The sequence below is a fragment of the Scomber japonicus genome, chromosome 11 (genome assembly GCF_027409825.1).
Source record: "Scomber japonicus isolate fScoJap1 chromosome 11, fScoJap1.pri, whole genome shotgun sequence".
Taxonomy (NCBI): domain Eukaryota; kingdom Metazoa; phylum Chordata; class Actinopteri; order Scombriformes; family Scombridae; genus Scomber; species Scomber japonicus.
Window position 1 is genome coordinate 25,442,901 of NC_070588.1, and position 16,032 is coordinate 25,458,932.

Genomic DNA, 16,032 nt, shown 5'->3' on the forward strand with positions numbered 1-16,032 from the left:
ATCAAAGCGAACCTGACTGAAGAGAGAAACCTGCTGAATGCCAACCTCACTGAAACTACTAAGGAGTTACACCGGCTTCAGAGTTTGTCTGAGCAGAGTAAGTCTTTGTCTGTGTGCTTACTGAACAGCTGTTTCTTTACATGCAGGTCAGGACTCACCACAGTGTCGTGTATCAAACCTATGAATCAGAAGACATGCTCAAATAACACTTATATCCTAAAATCTGTAAACTATATTTACTGTCAGTTTGCCTTGTCCATGTAACTGTATTGCAACCTTTCAATGTATTCACTTTTTCCCCTCAGAAATCTTTTTAACATCTACTTTACAGCTAAAGAGTCCTTCCTAAATTCTGTAAACAGGAAGTGACTGTAGCATCATGAACTGTTTTAGGGGCCAAAAGATCAAATAAACTTATGCTAATCCTTTGACAATGCAGGTCTGACTTTGTTTTATAGCTAAGAAATGTGTCTGTTTTAGAATGAGTAGTATTCATGCAGTTTACAGTGAGAGTGAAATATCTGTTGATGCTAACTAACATCATTTTGTAATTTTATCTGAAAGTATTGTTATTTATTTGTGGGAACTTAACAACAGTGACATTATTGCTAGTGTCATCCCACATAAACACATTTAGCTCAAACTGTACCCTAAAGGGCCCCATTTTAACGATATATAGCACATGGCGTGAAGCGCATGGCGCAAGTGATTTTGGAGCGGATCCAAATCCACATTTGCCATTTTTTACAAAATTAATTAAATCTGATAAATATTATGACTAAATAATATGAAAAGCACCATGCAAAAAATGTTGTTTTGTTCAATATTAACATATTTTCTGAGAAAGGATGAGGGTTATTATTAAAACTTCAGCCTTTTCATAGATTGCATAATCATACAGTTTGACTTGACTGATGAACATCTTTTATTATTGTGGAGAATAAATAAGAAATGTTTTGATTAGATTCAAAAACAACATTTGGTCAATATCATTGATTGTTTCAGGTATTTTGTGTTTAAGAAACATGTATGTTGATATATTTCAGACAGTGATGTGATCCATGGTTTAACTGAAGAGAGAAACCTGCTGAATGCCAACCTCACTGAAACTACTAAGGAGCTACAGCGGCTTCAGAGTTTGTCTAAGCAGAGTAAGTCTTTGTCTGTGTGCTTACTGAACAGCTGTTTCTTTACATGCAGGTCAGGACTCATCACAGTGTCATGTGTCAAACCTATGAATCAGAAAACATGCTCAAATAACACTTATATCCTAAAATCTGTAAACTATATTTACTGTCAGTTTGCCTTGTCCATGTAACTGTATTGCAACCTTTCAATGTACTCACTTTTTCCCCTCAGAAATCTTTTTAACATCTACTTTACAGCTAAAGAGTCCTTCCTAAATTCTGTAAACAGGAAGTGACTGTAGCATCATGAACTGTTTTAGGGGCCAAAAGATCAAATAAACTTATTGTCAGTAGTGCAATCACTTTCCTCTGCTTCAAAATAGCAACGCGCAACCAATTTGCCTGACCACACTTCATTGTGAGACCAACACGCCCATAGGCGCACAGACTGGTGCAATTGCATTTCCTATTTAGAAAACGTGGGCGCAGGGCGAGAAAACTGTGCACCACGCCCGCCATCCGCTGTGCACCGACCGCAAGATGGGGCCCAAAAACTTGAAAAGAAAACATGCAACATGCAAGATTGCAACATTTTCCCTCATCAGCTTGTTTTATTTCAAGCTGCAGCAAGTATCAGTTAGGACTGAAGGGATCATCACTTCTACATTTGTATCTATATAAAGAGAATACAGCTTCCTGTTGCTTAACAATTAATATTGTTATTATTTGTTATTACTATTTCCTTCTTGATCTGATGGGTTTCATGTGAATACTGGATGCCAACAATAAATGCCAGTGCTTTATCTTACGACACCAGCATTGTACTCATGCACTGAAAACAGTTTTTGAAACTAGATATTAACAAACAGATGGATATAAGCTGTGTCCAGTCCACTGTTTAATTTCTCATGTTTAATGCATTTTACAGAGAAAACCTGTCCTGCAGGATGGACTATGTTCAGCTGTACTTGTTATCTCATCTCCACTAATTCTGATTCTTGGGACAATGGCAGACAAGACTGTAGAGGCAGAGGAGGAGATCTGGTGGTCATAGAAAGTCGTGAAGAACAGGTACTGTGTGTGTGTGTGTGTGTGTGTGTGTGTGTGTGTGTGTGTGTGTGTGTGTGTGTGTGTGTGTGTGTGTGTTGTGTGTGTGTGTGTGTGTGTGTGTGTGTGTGTGTGTGTATGTGTATGTGTATGGGTTGGTGTTTGAAAAAATAGTTTGAGACTTTGTGAAATATGCTTATTTGCTGAGAGTTAGATGAAAATATTGAGACCAATTTCACTATCACAGTCAAGCTGCAAGCAAAGCAGAGCCTCCAGGAAGTTACTGTTTCTGGCCAACATAGTCTCGCACATATTCCCAAAAAAACACAACATATACCTTTTACACAAGTTTTAATTTGGATTTAATAAACAAGACAACATTATTAGTGTGGTTTAGAGGTGCTGGTAGGTGGATTAAAAGTATTTCCCAAACTGTCAAATTATTCCTTTTACTTAATGTAACATACATTTTACTCAATACTACATGTTTGTACTTGACTACTTTGTAATTCTGCAATTCCACTACAGCTACTTCTGTCTACCCTTTAGTGTACATAACACATGCCTATTCTCAAGAAGGGCTGCTATTTTATTTATATATTATATTATATATATTATATATATTTATATTTTTTCTCACTCATCAGTGTTAAGCTTGACATGCCCTCTAACCCTCCTGATTGCTTTAATGCACATATCCTTAAAAACGTGTTTTTTTTAACTAAAAAGAAGTCACATCAGAATTGTTCAGATTAGTCCTTTATGGTTGAAACTAAATGATAAATGCAGTGGCTTTCTTTCCTTCATATTGAACAGAATTTCATCACTAATTTTGCAAAACAAACAAGCTGGATTGGTTTGAGTGACAGAGGAAAAGAGGGGACCTGGAAATGGACAGATGGAACTCTGCCGCATCAAACGTAAGACATATATGTTATTCACTTCAGTTTATTATTATTATTATTATAAGAGCCTAAGTCATTATATTTTTTTTATAATTTTCTAATATGTCTCATTCAGTTGTAGCTGTACAGAAATGTTGATATTATAATGATGTCAGTGTGAAGCCAAATAATCATTGCTGTCAATGAATGAGTTAATTTGTTGGGTTTTCAACATTTTATTAAAGAAATGAGACAATATGTTGTACACAAACAAAAAGGTAACAGTCTAACTCCCAGCTCAGAAACTCTCGACCTCTTCCACAGGCTTCCTCCATAAGTGGAACAAAATAATAAACACAAACAGAACACAAGTGATAGTAAATCAGAAATTAAAGAAATAAAATAATTAATAATTACATTAATTAATTAAAACTATAATAATAATAATAATAATAATAATAATAATAATAATAATAATAATAATAATAATAATAATAATAATAATGAATAAATACATTAAATAAATGTCATATAGTGATAGCATCAATACTGCTAAAGTAGTGATGATGAGTAGCAAGATCCGGGGTGTACAGCAGAGCATGCTCTCTGATCTGTTTACCAGACTTTGTCCTCTGGCTCAAGGTTGAGGTTCCCCCCTGTTTAAAGCAACAGGTATAGACATTCTTTTATCCCTACGGCCATCTCTATTTTAAATTCAGGCCAGGGGAGGAGTTAACAAGCCCTGACCTGGCAGAGTTTTATAGTTTTTTGCTGTGGCCTCAGGTTTTTTTCCTCACTTGTTAAGCATGTGGCATTCCTCTGAACACCTTATTTATTATATTCATAGTATTTATTGTTATTTATTGTCCTGCTATTTATTTGCAGTTACGTCTCCCTGTGTGGTTGACCACTGTATTATTACTGTACTCAGGTGTGTGTTGTTTTTATGTGTCTATTTCTGTTTTGCTGCAAAACAAATTGCCCCTTGAGGACATAAATAAAATTGTTTATATTGACTCCTACAGGTACAGTATTTATAGTTGAAGTTGAAGTTGTTGCAGTACTGTGGTAAATCCTATACTATGGGATTCCTTAACTCAGGATATAGGTTCAGTGGTCAGTATACATACAAAATATGAAGGATCTTAAAAGCATGTATATAATATGCATATCTTTGTACATACTTTATACAGCAAGGCATAAACGCAATACACAGAGGTCACATCAGACTCAGTCTCTGCTTTTTTCATGAGCAGGCAGCTGCTCAAATGGTAAATGGCAGAGTGCATTTGTGCAGCGGGTTAGGGGAAGGCTTAGAGAAAAGGTTGGGTTTAGGCAAGTAGTGGTTATGGTTAAATATACTATAGGTAAACAGGAAACAAATGTAAATCTATGTCAATAACCCAAAGGTAACTTAGGTAAACATGCAAGTGTGTATGTCTGTGGGGGAGTGTAAGTACACACTCTGAATATGGCACAGTTAGTAATCGGCATGCCCATGTGTTTTGTTATTGTTTTTTTACTACCACAGAAAAAGAATACATCTCTTGTTCATGTATTTTGACACAACAAAACCAGCAGCTGTGTGTGAGAGGCTCTAGTAAGCCAGTGTATGTATGTATGTATACTTAGACCCCAGAAACTTGTCTATGACATTTTCAAATCTAAGCAAGTCAAGTCAAGTTTTATTTATAAAGCACATTTAAAAACTACCTCAGTTGAACCAAAGTGCTGTACAGTTATTAAAATAGAATATAATCACACACAATATAATAATAAATAAAAACAATAAAGGAATAGTAAGAGCTCAATTTAAAAACTAAAATTAGAATAGGCAGACACATAAACTCATTTTGAGCAGAAAGGAAGCTGTGTTTATGTCAGACTTTGACAGTCATGATTCTCATTTTCATTGACTTAGGTACTGGGGGAGAGAGCAGCCTGATAATGGAGGTGGTGATCCAATGTGGGGAGAAGAAGACTGTGGGACAATTGACACTGCAACAAACAACTGGAACGATCTTAGGTGTGATGCTTTAAGGCAGTGGATCTGTGAGAAAATTCCTTAGCATAGACCATATATGTATATATATATGTATATATATATATATATATATGTGTGTGTGTGTGTTTATATGTAAACTATAACTGTGCAAAAGGCTTTTATCAATAAATGCTCTTTTATGTAATATTGTGTTTGTCAGATGGAGAGAGTACAAGTGAATATTAACATCCTCATGACTGAGAAAAGTAGCAGCATGACATGATATTTTTAGCATGTGTGTCTGAGTGTGGGTGTGTGTTCACATGGACTGAGAACAGCTGTTCATGAACAGAAACAAAACCACCTTCTCCAAGCTGTATTAAAGTTATCACAATATGCTTAGTAATGAATAAAAAATGTCTCAACTGAAGCTGGCTCCTCTAGTTGATTTTCAGGGACAATGGAAGCATATCAAGATGATATAATTATTAACCAAAAACATAACAAACAGATGTGTAAATGAAAGATGCAACATGCAGGGAGTTCAACTTGTGCTTTGATCTAAACCCCAAATTCAAATACAAAGGACATCCAACAGGTGGAGCATCAAGTGTAGAAAACAGTAACCACATTACAACTTAATGTCCTGGAGTTAATACTTCATCTCAAGCCCTGGAAGAAATCCTTGTCCACGTGGCTTTATGAAGCAGATTCTCCAGCCATGGCCTTTCTCACAATATCTACCTCTGATTAGCATAACAAAAAGAAAAAGAAAAAAATGAAAATGTCCTCACTTCGAACCATTACTTTAACAGATAAATGAATATACTGGAAAAGAAAACATAAAATTCTTCACTGAAGTGTAAGAGTGGTTTTCCAGGGATTTTATGCGACAAGACACTAAACTGCTAAACTTCATATTCAGTGTGTAGACATGATATTTGGTTTTGATATTTTCATCTAACTCTTAGCAGAAAAGCAAATAAGTGTATTCCCCAACATTATCAGACCGCACGCACGCATGCACACATGCACACATGCACACATGCACGCACGCACAAACACACACATACACATATACACACACACACACACACACACATACACACATACACACAATCACACACACACACACACACACACACACACACACACACACACACACACACACACACACACCCACACCCACACACACACACACACATTTATTTTGGTGTTGGGACCCATTGGGCTATGACCAACTCTGTAGCTTCATTAGTGACTGATAAGAACATCACTGCAATGAAAGGTGTTAATGTAAGACAAAACAAGGTCTTACATCACCAAATGATGCACAAGTTGTCAAGTAGACCAACACCATAAACATAAATGATGCAACCTCCACACAACAATAGATGACGTAACCTTTTCTTCAAGTTAAACAACCACCCAAATCACTAAAAAATGAGCAATATGTTACTCAATGAGTCATGCTGATAACAGAAACAAAACAAACTGAAACAAAAATGACTCTTTTGCTTTGGTGAATAAACTTCTGTATAGAGCATATAGAGTACAGAGAGATATATGGCACAATTATAGATTACAATATATTACAGTTTTTTCTGAATGCTTAAGCACTAATCATGTTCTTGTAGCACAATTTCTAAAACTATTAATACATATAGCAAAACCACTCACTGAGTTAGCCAAACTAAAAGCACAAATACTGCTTTGCACTCAGTTTGTAATTTTGTAACACACACTTTGCAAAACTGTAGGCACAATTCACTGCACAGCACTCTTTTTGCAGAACTTTAAACACAACTCGCTGATTACACTCAATTGCCAAATTTCCAAAACACTCCTAGCAAAATTATACACATGTATGGCTATTATTTACACATTTTGCCAACTGTCTGGCACACTTTCACATGTGAAAACAATTTTAGAGAATTAGTTCACTTTGCAATCAGCCTAAGCACTATAATTAAGCCACAGGTAAGCTGTCTGTGTGGAGTACAATGGAAGGAGCAAGAAGAGTAAGAATCAGAGGAGGCCGAGGAAGAGGACGTGGAGGTGAAGGAGTTGGAGGAAGAGGACGTGGAGGTGAAGAAGCAAGAGGGAGAGGACGTGGAGGTGAAGGAGTTGGAGGAAGAGGACGTGGAGGTGAAGAAGCAAGAGGGAGAGGACGTGGAGGTGAAGGAATTGGAGGAAGAGGACGTGGAGGTGAAGAAGCGAGAGGGTTAGAGGAAGTTAGAGGAAGAGGACAAGGAGGAGCAAGAGGAGGACGAGGAGGGGGAAGAGGAAGGGTAAGAAGAAGAAATAGAATAACTGATGACATCAGAGCAACAATAGTGGACCATGTCATAAACCATGGAATGACCCTGAGGGAAGCTGACCAACGGGTTCAGCCTAATTTGAGCCGCTACACTGTAGCGAGCATCATTAGGACATTTCGAAATGAACGGTAAGTACAGTCACATTGCACTAAGATTTGTAGCACTGCCCTACTCTAATGAGAAACACAACAATACCATACATGCAAAAATTCTGAAATTGTTACTTTACAGAATTGCTAGACGTCCAGATGTTGGGGGCAGAGGAAGAATGTTCACTCCAGAGCAAGAGCCCCATATAGTGAATATGGTGATTGCCAATAATGCAATAAGACTACGCGAAATACAGCAGCGTATAATTGATAATGACACCATCTTCCAAAATATACGCAGTGTGAGCATGTCAGTACTAAGTCGTGTACTTGCCCGCAACAGAATAAGGATGAAACAAATTTACAGAGTTCCTTTCGAAAGAAATAGTGAACGTGTGAAGCAACTGCGATATGAGTATGTGCAGGTAAGCTATAGTGTCATTGGTTCTGAATTTCGAAGTGCATAGGCTACTGTAGTGCTGTGTATGGGCCTGATGTGTTGCATTTGTTTTGTCTTGTCCAGAGAGTAATGGAGCTGGAGGCAGATGCCATGGGACACGAGCTGCTCTTTGTCGATGAGGCAGGTTTTAACCTCAGTAAAACAAGGAGGCGTGGTAGGAACATTATTGGACACCGTGCAATAATCAATGTCCCAGGACAACGTGGTGGTAACATCACCATGTGTGCAGCTATCAGCCAAAATGGTGTTGTTCACCATCATGCAACCATTGGCCCATATAACTCTGCACACATGACTGCATTCCTGGACACCTTACACGACATTCTCACTGTTCAGAGACCAGAGCAGACCCGATATGTCATCATATGGGACAATGTTAGTTTCCATAGGGCTGCTTTGGTCCGCAACTGGTTCACCAATCACCCACTCTTCATGGCACTCAACCTCCCCCCATACTCTCCATTCTTAAATCCGATTCAAGAGTTCTTTTCTGCCTGGCGCTGGAAAGTCCACGACCGCCATCCCCATCAACACGCAGCCCTTTTACAGGCAATGGAGGAGGCATGTGGAGATATTGAGCAGGCATCATGTCAGGCCTGGATACGGCATGCAAGGAGGTATTTTCCCCGGTGCCTTGGACTGGAGGACATCGCATGCGATGTAGATGAGATTTTGTGGCTGGACCCAGAGAGACGGCATGATGTAGGCTGATTGTCTTTTTTTTGTGAATTTATTATTTTGTGTTCTGTGCTATGTCTTTGTTTTGACGAGTGTGAATAAACACCAATACTTGAAGTTTGGATCCTTGTGTGTTTACAGAACTATGACAAAAGTATGACCTCAAACTGACCTAGCCTACCTTGTGCACAGAGAAAGCAAAAGCCAGATGTGTTTTGTATTCATACCATCAGTGTGTAGTTGGCAGATTATGTGCTTAGGAAATGATGGCATGTGTTCACTGTTTGATACGAAAACACCATTTTTACTAAGGTGTGAAGAGTTAATCAAGCTGTGTTCACTTTTGCAAGAGAACTATAACGTTTTGATAATTTGGTGAAAGGTTTTCTCATTTGTGTGTAGAGTTTAGCAAAAATAGCCAATGTTGCAAAAAATGTGCTTAAGCATTCAGAAAAAACTGTAAGAATTCCAGGAAACATTTTGCTGAAATATGTAAGATAAACAAAGAAGTCAATTCATTTATCAATCTGTGTAGGTTGCAGCCACTCTGAGATTAAAGGATATATATATATTCACAATTTGTTTACAAGTCTGTCTTAAACTAAATGTCAGGTGCCCAAATTGAAACAGGATTTGCTTGCTGCAATTATTCCTCTTGTTCATACTGACCATTAGAGGATCCCCTCCAAATGCACTTTTATATATAATTATATATATAAGTGATCAGGGTCAAGATTCACGGGCCTTGTTAAAAGTTTAACTGAAGGTAATAAAAGGCTGAAGCCATTTGAGTTAGTCAAATACAGTTGATATCTTCCACACAAAAAACAACAACAACAACATAATGTTGCCTGTTCAATTGCAAAACAGAGAATGTGAAGACTTGAAAAGTTGTGAACTTATCCATTAAACATACAGTATGCACCTATACATACCTGTAGGAGTCAACATAAACATGTCATCTGAGAAATATCTATAGCAATTGTCACTTTGTGAAAGGACATATAAAAGACAACTGTAGACTTGCTCATGGAAGACAGACGTTTCTCTTAATCAATGTGTGAGTTTGACATAAGTTCTGTTTATATCTGATAGAAATGTAAAATATTCCAAGAGGGGTAAGAATATTGTTCTCCTCAACAATGGTACTAGCTGACTAGATTGCTATCTAGAAGTTCTTTTAAAGGGTCAGAAAAGGGATAAAAAAGTTGTCAGTTATACAGAAAAGTTTTATAAATCACATCATAGAATCACTCCATCACAAACGGACACTACGCAGGGCGCACAAGATCACTTCTGACATCACCCACCCTGCACACTACGCCTTCCAGCTACTGCCCTCTGGGAGGCGTTACAGGACAATCTCTTCCAGAACAACCCGCTTCAAAAATAGTTTCATTCCCATAGCAATAACCATTCTGAACTCCAAACGCTGAGGACTGTTGTTGCTGTCGCTGAGGACTGTTGTTGTTGTGGATTAGTATAACCCTTATGTATTTATGTATTTATGTATTTATGTGTGATGTAAGTATGTGTCTGTTTGTATGTACTATATGTTTAATGTAATGTTGGAACCTGTACCAAGAGCTGTACTGAAAACAAATTCCACCAGCCTGGCTGTGTGGTCATTAAAATCAAATCAAATCAAAATCAAAATAGGTTAGCTGAAAATTTGAATAGCTTTTTTTATTATTGAGATTTTAGTTTGTTACTAATTTGTTTTTTTAATTACTTTTGTTATTTTCTTTTAAATTGAAATGTTCTTACAGTATTTGTCTTTCTTGGTGCCAAGGATGTGTTGTTTGTGTTTATGCTTGGTTGTATGGTAACTGAGGTCTCTACCTCAAAATATTTCTAAGTCTAAATAAAGGTTGAATGAATGAAAGGTCATGAACTATACACTAGCTACAATGCAAGGGTCAGTAAACTACTCAGGTAAAATGTGTCCACTTATCTACACATGCTTACTGTGTGCTGCATAAGTGCAGTGTGTTGCTTTGTACAGCAGTTCAAGTTTTATTTTACTATTTTATGTATTTATTTATTATTATCATTTTGCAGGATGGTACATAGAAAAGGCCTGACAGCATGTGTTTGTTATCCATTCACTGTACATTATCTCAAAGTTCTGCAGGCATAACACAAACACACATACACAAACAAACCCCCCTGGGGAGGGTTTTCACACCTACTTGCATCTGTGTCACATGATGACATCGCTGCAATCAGGGGTGTTAAGAAAAAAACACAAACACCAACATGATGCAGCATCTTCACATTAAAACATGATGCAATGGTTGCTTAAGAAACAAGGTAAACTGTCTGTCATGACCTTAAACATATGTGATGCAACCTCTACACAGCAACACATGATGCAAGAATGATTAAAGCGTCAGTTAGAACTTGACTTAGTGTCATCAAATCATTCAGATCATTTTGATTGACAAAGGCTTTGATAGCACAGTACATGTTGTTTGAAAACCCCAATAGCATTTACTTGTCCACATAAGCCACAGAAAACTTTCTCAGGAACATTTTTTTTCTTACATATAGCTGTATCAGCAAATGCAAGCAGTAATAGGTTGAGAGCATCCTTAAGCTGCACAATAAAAGCTGGAAGTCATGGCTTCAGGAGACAAATGGAGAAATCAAGTATCTGCTCTTTTAGCATAAGTGTGAGCCAGTCAGAGGTTCCATACCAGGTAGGCATGGACAGATTCCATCACTGGTCACAAGTTTTTGGTGCCACCGATTAACAGACAAGTTTTCGACACACTGCAATGTCAGCAGCAATTGATGGAGCTGATGCTGTGTCATGCCAAAGCAGAATATGCACCAGGAAAAACGCTGGTCGTTGTTGTTGCATTGTCATAAAACCCATGTAAAGGACAGAGACAACAGCAGAGACAGATGTTGCTTGCCATGTGAATGCTGTCACCCACAGTTTGCCAATGCAACGGCAAAAATTGCACATGATAAATTCATGACGAGTGCCCTCACACTGATAAAAGATGGATGGCCTGAACAGCTGAACAGCATCACACACAGTGCTAGAGAAGTGAAAGACACATTGTCAACATGTGAGGCCTTGATTACAATAGGCTGTTGTGAAGTAATTCCACAGTCATTTAGACAGGATATATTAGACTGCATGCATGATGGACAACAGGGTCTGTCAAACTTTAGATAACAGCCACAGTCCCCCAAAAAATCCAGAAGTATATCAATGTATATGCACTGGAGGCTCAAGGTACATATGGAACCATAGAGACTACTCTTCCAAGAAAAACAACATAATAGGTTATTATCAGTCAGTCATCCAAAATGACTAGGATTGAGTGACAGATGCCATCTAGTGTCCATAACAATTATAAATAAATTGACATATTTTGTCATTCAGAGATGGTGGGTTGGGTGGCTGGTATAATCCAGCTTTGAACTTTCCAGTAGGCAGGAGACTGCTGTTTGTTTCCCACATCCAACCGCAAGTGTTACAATTCCAACAGGAAGTTGGGACAGTGTTTTGAAAGACAGAACTATGATCATCCCTTAACCTCAACCCCATGATTATTGTTACCATGACAATGAAGGCTTCCAAACTTTAACTTTAACTCTCTCCCCTACTGGACTGTATGGGTACAGTAGATGGAGCCCAATGAACATTTGGCTTTCTGCAACATATCATCAGACTGCCTCACTGAGCCCAACTGGCTATAGTCACCTCCTCCTACTACTTTACAATCAAGCTGCCTGTGCATATGTGCTGGACACTATCCCCATTGAATAGGGCCATTAAACACTCAAAAGCTCAGCTTTTATTATACACAATAAAATACTTAATTTGTTCATAATCATGTAAAGGCCCTGCTTGGGGACACAGGTGCTTTCACTTACTCTGTGTAATAAGACGTCTGCTTAGATTGAAGACAGGCAGAGCTGGAATTATGTGAGTTCACCTATCTGTAACCAACCATCATATCACAAATCACAACAACATGCAAACCTATACAAATTATGGTGCATGAATTTGGTTAACATCAGGAGAGGGAACTCAAATCATTACTGACCACTATCGTCACTGCTTTTATGTGCAATAAATTGTTGCACTTTGTACAGCATGCTCTGTCCTCACCTGAACCACTATTTTAAAATATTTAGAATATAATATAGTTTAACAGTAGAATTCAAGCACTTAATCATATATTAAGGAAAATGATAAATGATGAATGAGGGGGTCACACTAAAGAAAACTTAATTGCGTTTACTTATTAGTCTTTCCCCCTTATTCCAGGCTCTGTTACTGCTGTTGCATTTATAAACTATTATATTGTGTTTATACACATGTATCAATATTAGAGAGCTCTGCTGATTCACCACGTACATGCTTCACCATGCATATTCTTAAGTATGTGAATATAATTGACTGAACTAACTCTGATCATCTGTGCTGGAAATTAAACATCAGAGTTTCACATTTCAGAGTTCATCAACTCAGTTCAGTTTTACTTTCAGAATTTCTTACACCTGCTTTCTGGAATAGTCCCCTATATGGAAATATGGATTTGCCAGGCCTTTAAAATTATATATTGAATTGACAAATAATGATGTGAGTCTATGAAGTGATCATTGAAAAGTTTAATACATTTGCATTCTGGTACATGTTCCAACCTATAGTTTATTCATCTCTATAGAACCTTGCAATGTGTACATAAGCAATTTCAACAGTGTGAGGACAAAACATTTCTTGTCAGGTAGGTTAGGTCACTTACACACAATAAATTATCTGGGTCATGACAGATCGGGGCATTTTAGCAAAAAAATAAATACATAAATATAAATACAATCGTATTTTTAACCAGCTAATATATAATTGTCGAATTATTTAACACAAAATATGTACATTTTCACATTTTCACTTTCATTAGACAATATGCCGAAGGAGTATGCTGCACTAAAACACAAATGAATAACACACTTCCCTCATTTTAGTCACTCTACTGATATCTCTACAGTATGCTCACATCACAGGAGCCAGGCTGCAGTATCTTTAGAGTAACAGTCAGTTTGATAGATTTCCTAAACCAGGGGTAGAAAAAAGCATAAATCACTGGATTTAGACAAGAGTTACAATAAAGCAGCCAGACCCCAAATATTGAAAATGCCACACTGGTTGACATGTCCTGACCTGCAAGAGAAGGATAAAAATATGGACAGAAACATATTAAAAACACAACTACTACCACACCAAGAGTCCTGGCAGCTTTTCTCTCAGACGTCCTTGCAGTTGCATTCACTGAACCCTGGAGTGTGACAGCTGCAATGTGGGATCTCATGGCTCGAATCTGAGATACAGCCACCACAAATACTCTCATATACAGAACTATTATGATAGCAATTGGGCCAATAAAGGTCAACGTGACATCAACAGCTCCTGTTATGAAGTCAATTACAACCACACACTCTCCATAGCAGGAATTATATCTATCTGGATGTTTCAGGAAACCATTCAGTATCAGTCCGTTATAGAAAACAGAAAAGGCCCAACATAGACAAACACAGATTTTAACTCTTGTCAGAGTCACTTTCGTGGGATAATGCAAGGGGTTACAAATGGCCACGTATCGGTCAACTGATATGAGGACCATGTTTCCTACAGAGGCAGATGTAAGTATAAAAGAGGCATAGTAAAATAGACCACATATGAGGGTCCCCAAAAACCAGCACCCCCCTATAAGGAGGATCTGAATGGGCATCAGCAGAAGGCCAACAAGGAAGTCTGACACAGCCAGAGAGAGAAGTAGGAGGTTGGTTGGAGTGTGGAGCTGCCTGGAGAGAGAGAGAATAACATCACTGAACATATTATGAAATGTAGCAGTTGTAGAAGACACAAAATAAATACATTTACAACAGTATGTGTATAAATACTATAAAGAACATATGACCATATACAAAAAAAACATTTTGAAATAGCTAGGATGTATTAATCAGAAGCCATAACAACAGTTTAAATGTAGTACATTGTGTTAAAGAATTAGAGGAGTTATATCATCAGTTGTAGTAGTAAGAGCTATACAAAAGACAAGACAAATAAATTATTATAAATGATAAGAGCCTTTTAAAATATTATATTTTATGAAAGATTAATTGCTTGATATTCAGAAGGGAAAAAAAGAAGAAAAAAAAGAAAGAAACAGTTATGCTTAGGTTTGTCTGTGCCTGAAGTGGGAGATGGAGATGATGACCAGCAGGTTAAGAGCCACAGTGAGCAGTGAAATCAAGGACAGCAAGATATAAAGGAATATGCTCTCAGCACGATGTTGCATCGGCTTCCTGCAGGAGGTGTTGAGGAGTTGTGGAAAGCAGAGTTCAACTCCTTCCTGGATATCCATCATCAGGGATAGAAGGAGGGAAGAAGCAGCTGAGCCTTTCTGTCTTTCTGAACAATGTTCTCTGTCATAAAGCTGCTTTATTCCACACCCCACCCACCCCCCTTCTATTCCATAACTCAAATTAACAGTGTGTTCAGTTACATAATGACCTGATAGCATCACTGACATTATAATGAATTAAACCATGAACTGAACTTGTGGACGCCTCAGTTTTCCTGGAATTTTAACAGGCAACAACATATGAGATGTCAATTTCAAAGTCAAAAGTCAAAGTCAGCTTTATTGTCAATTAAATCACATGTACTAGACATGTACTAGACATACAAAGGAATTGATATATTGACAGAAATAACATGGAGTCACTGCCCACCACCTGCAGAGATGAAGTCTCAGTTTGGGAGTGTCGCTATAGACAATTGGCAGTTGTGAGGACCTGGACATGTAGGCATCATAAACTGGTTCTAGGGACATGGGATGTTACCTCCCTAATGGGGAAGGAGTTGTTAATGCATTCTCAGCAGTAAGTAAGGCTTACTCAAGGTCCTTCTGACAAGGTCAGACAACTATTCATGCAAACTAGTTATTTTCAAGCATTTGCCACCTTTAGGGACAGGATGAGGAGCTTGCGTATCTGGAAGGAAAGTTAGCTAAGGTGCGAAAGCCACCTGATTAGATGCTTCCTGGAGGCCTCACTCTGGATACTTTCCAAATATGTCCAGCTAGGACCCAGGACATTCCAGAGGAATAATATATTACATATAGCAGACATATTACAGTACACAGCATTATAAACTCATTTGTCAGCTGTATGACAAGGTGTTGATTGCCATAAGCAATGTAGGTGGTGAGACTGTAGCTTCTCCATAGGATTTATCATAGCTGTATGTGCTCATGTTAATGATTGTTGTGTTATTGCCTCCAAGTGCTATTAACATTACTCTTCTGATATAGCCTAACATGATTATGTGTTATATAAGTATAATATACAAGTAAAGTAAACACAGACAGCGTTAATAAGTCTTTTTCATTTTATTGAGATCTAAAGAATCAGAG

At 37.7% G+C, this 16,032-nt stretch overlaps 1 protein-coding gene across 1 annotated transcript; it reads right to left on the reverse strand.

The window, feature by feature from the left end:
- Window positions 1-13,596: 13,596 nt before the first annotated feature.
- LOC128368056 (trace amine-associated receptor 13c-like) lies at window positions 13,597-14,979 on the reverse strand. Its single transcript, XM_053328786.1, has 2 exons — window positions 14,807-14,979; window positions 13,597-14,416 (listed from the first exon to the last, which is right to left on the reverse strand). The coding sequence occupies exons 1-2, from the start codon at window positions 14,977-14,979 to the stop codon at window positions 13,597-13,599; spliced, it is 993 nt and encodes a 330-aa protein (XP_053184761.1).
- Between the last annotated feature and the right edge of the window lie 1,053 nt (window positions 14,980-16,032).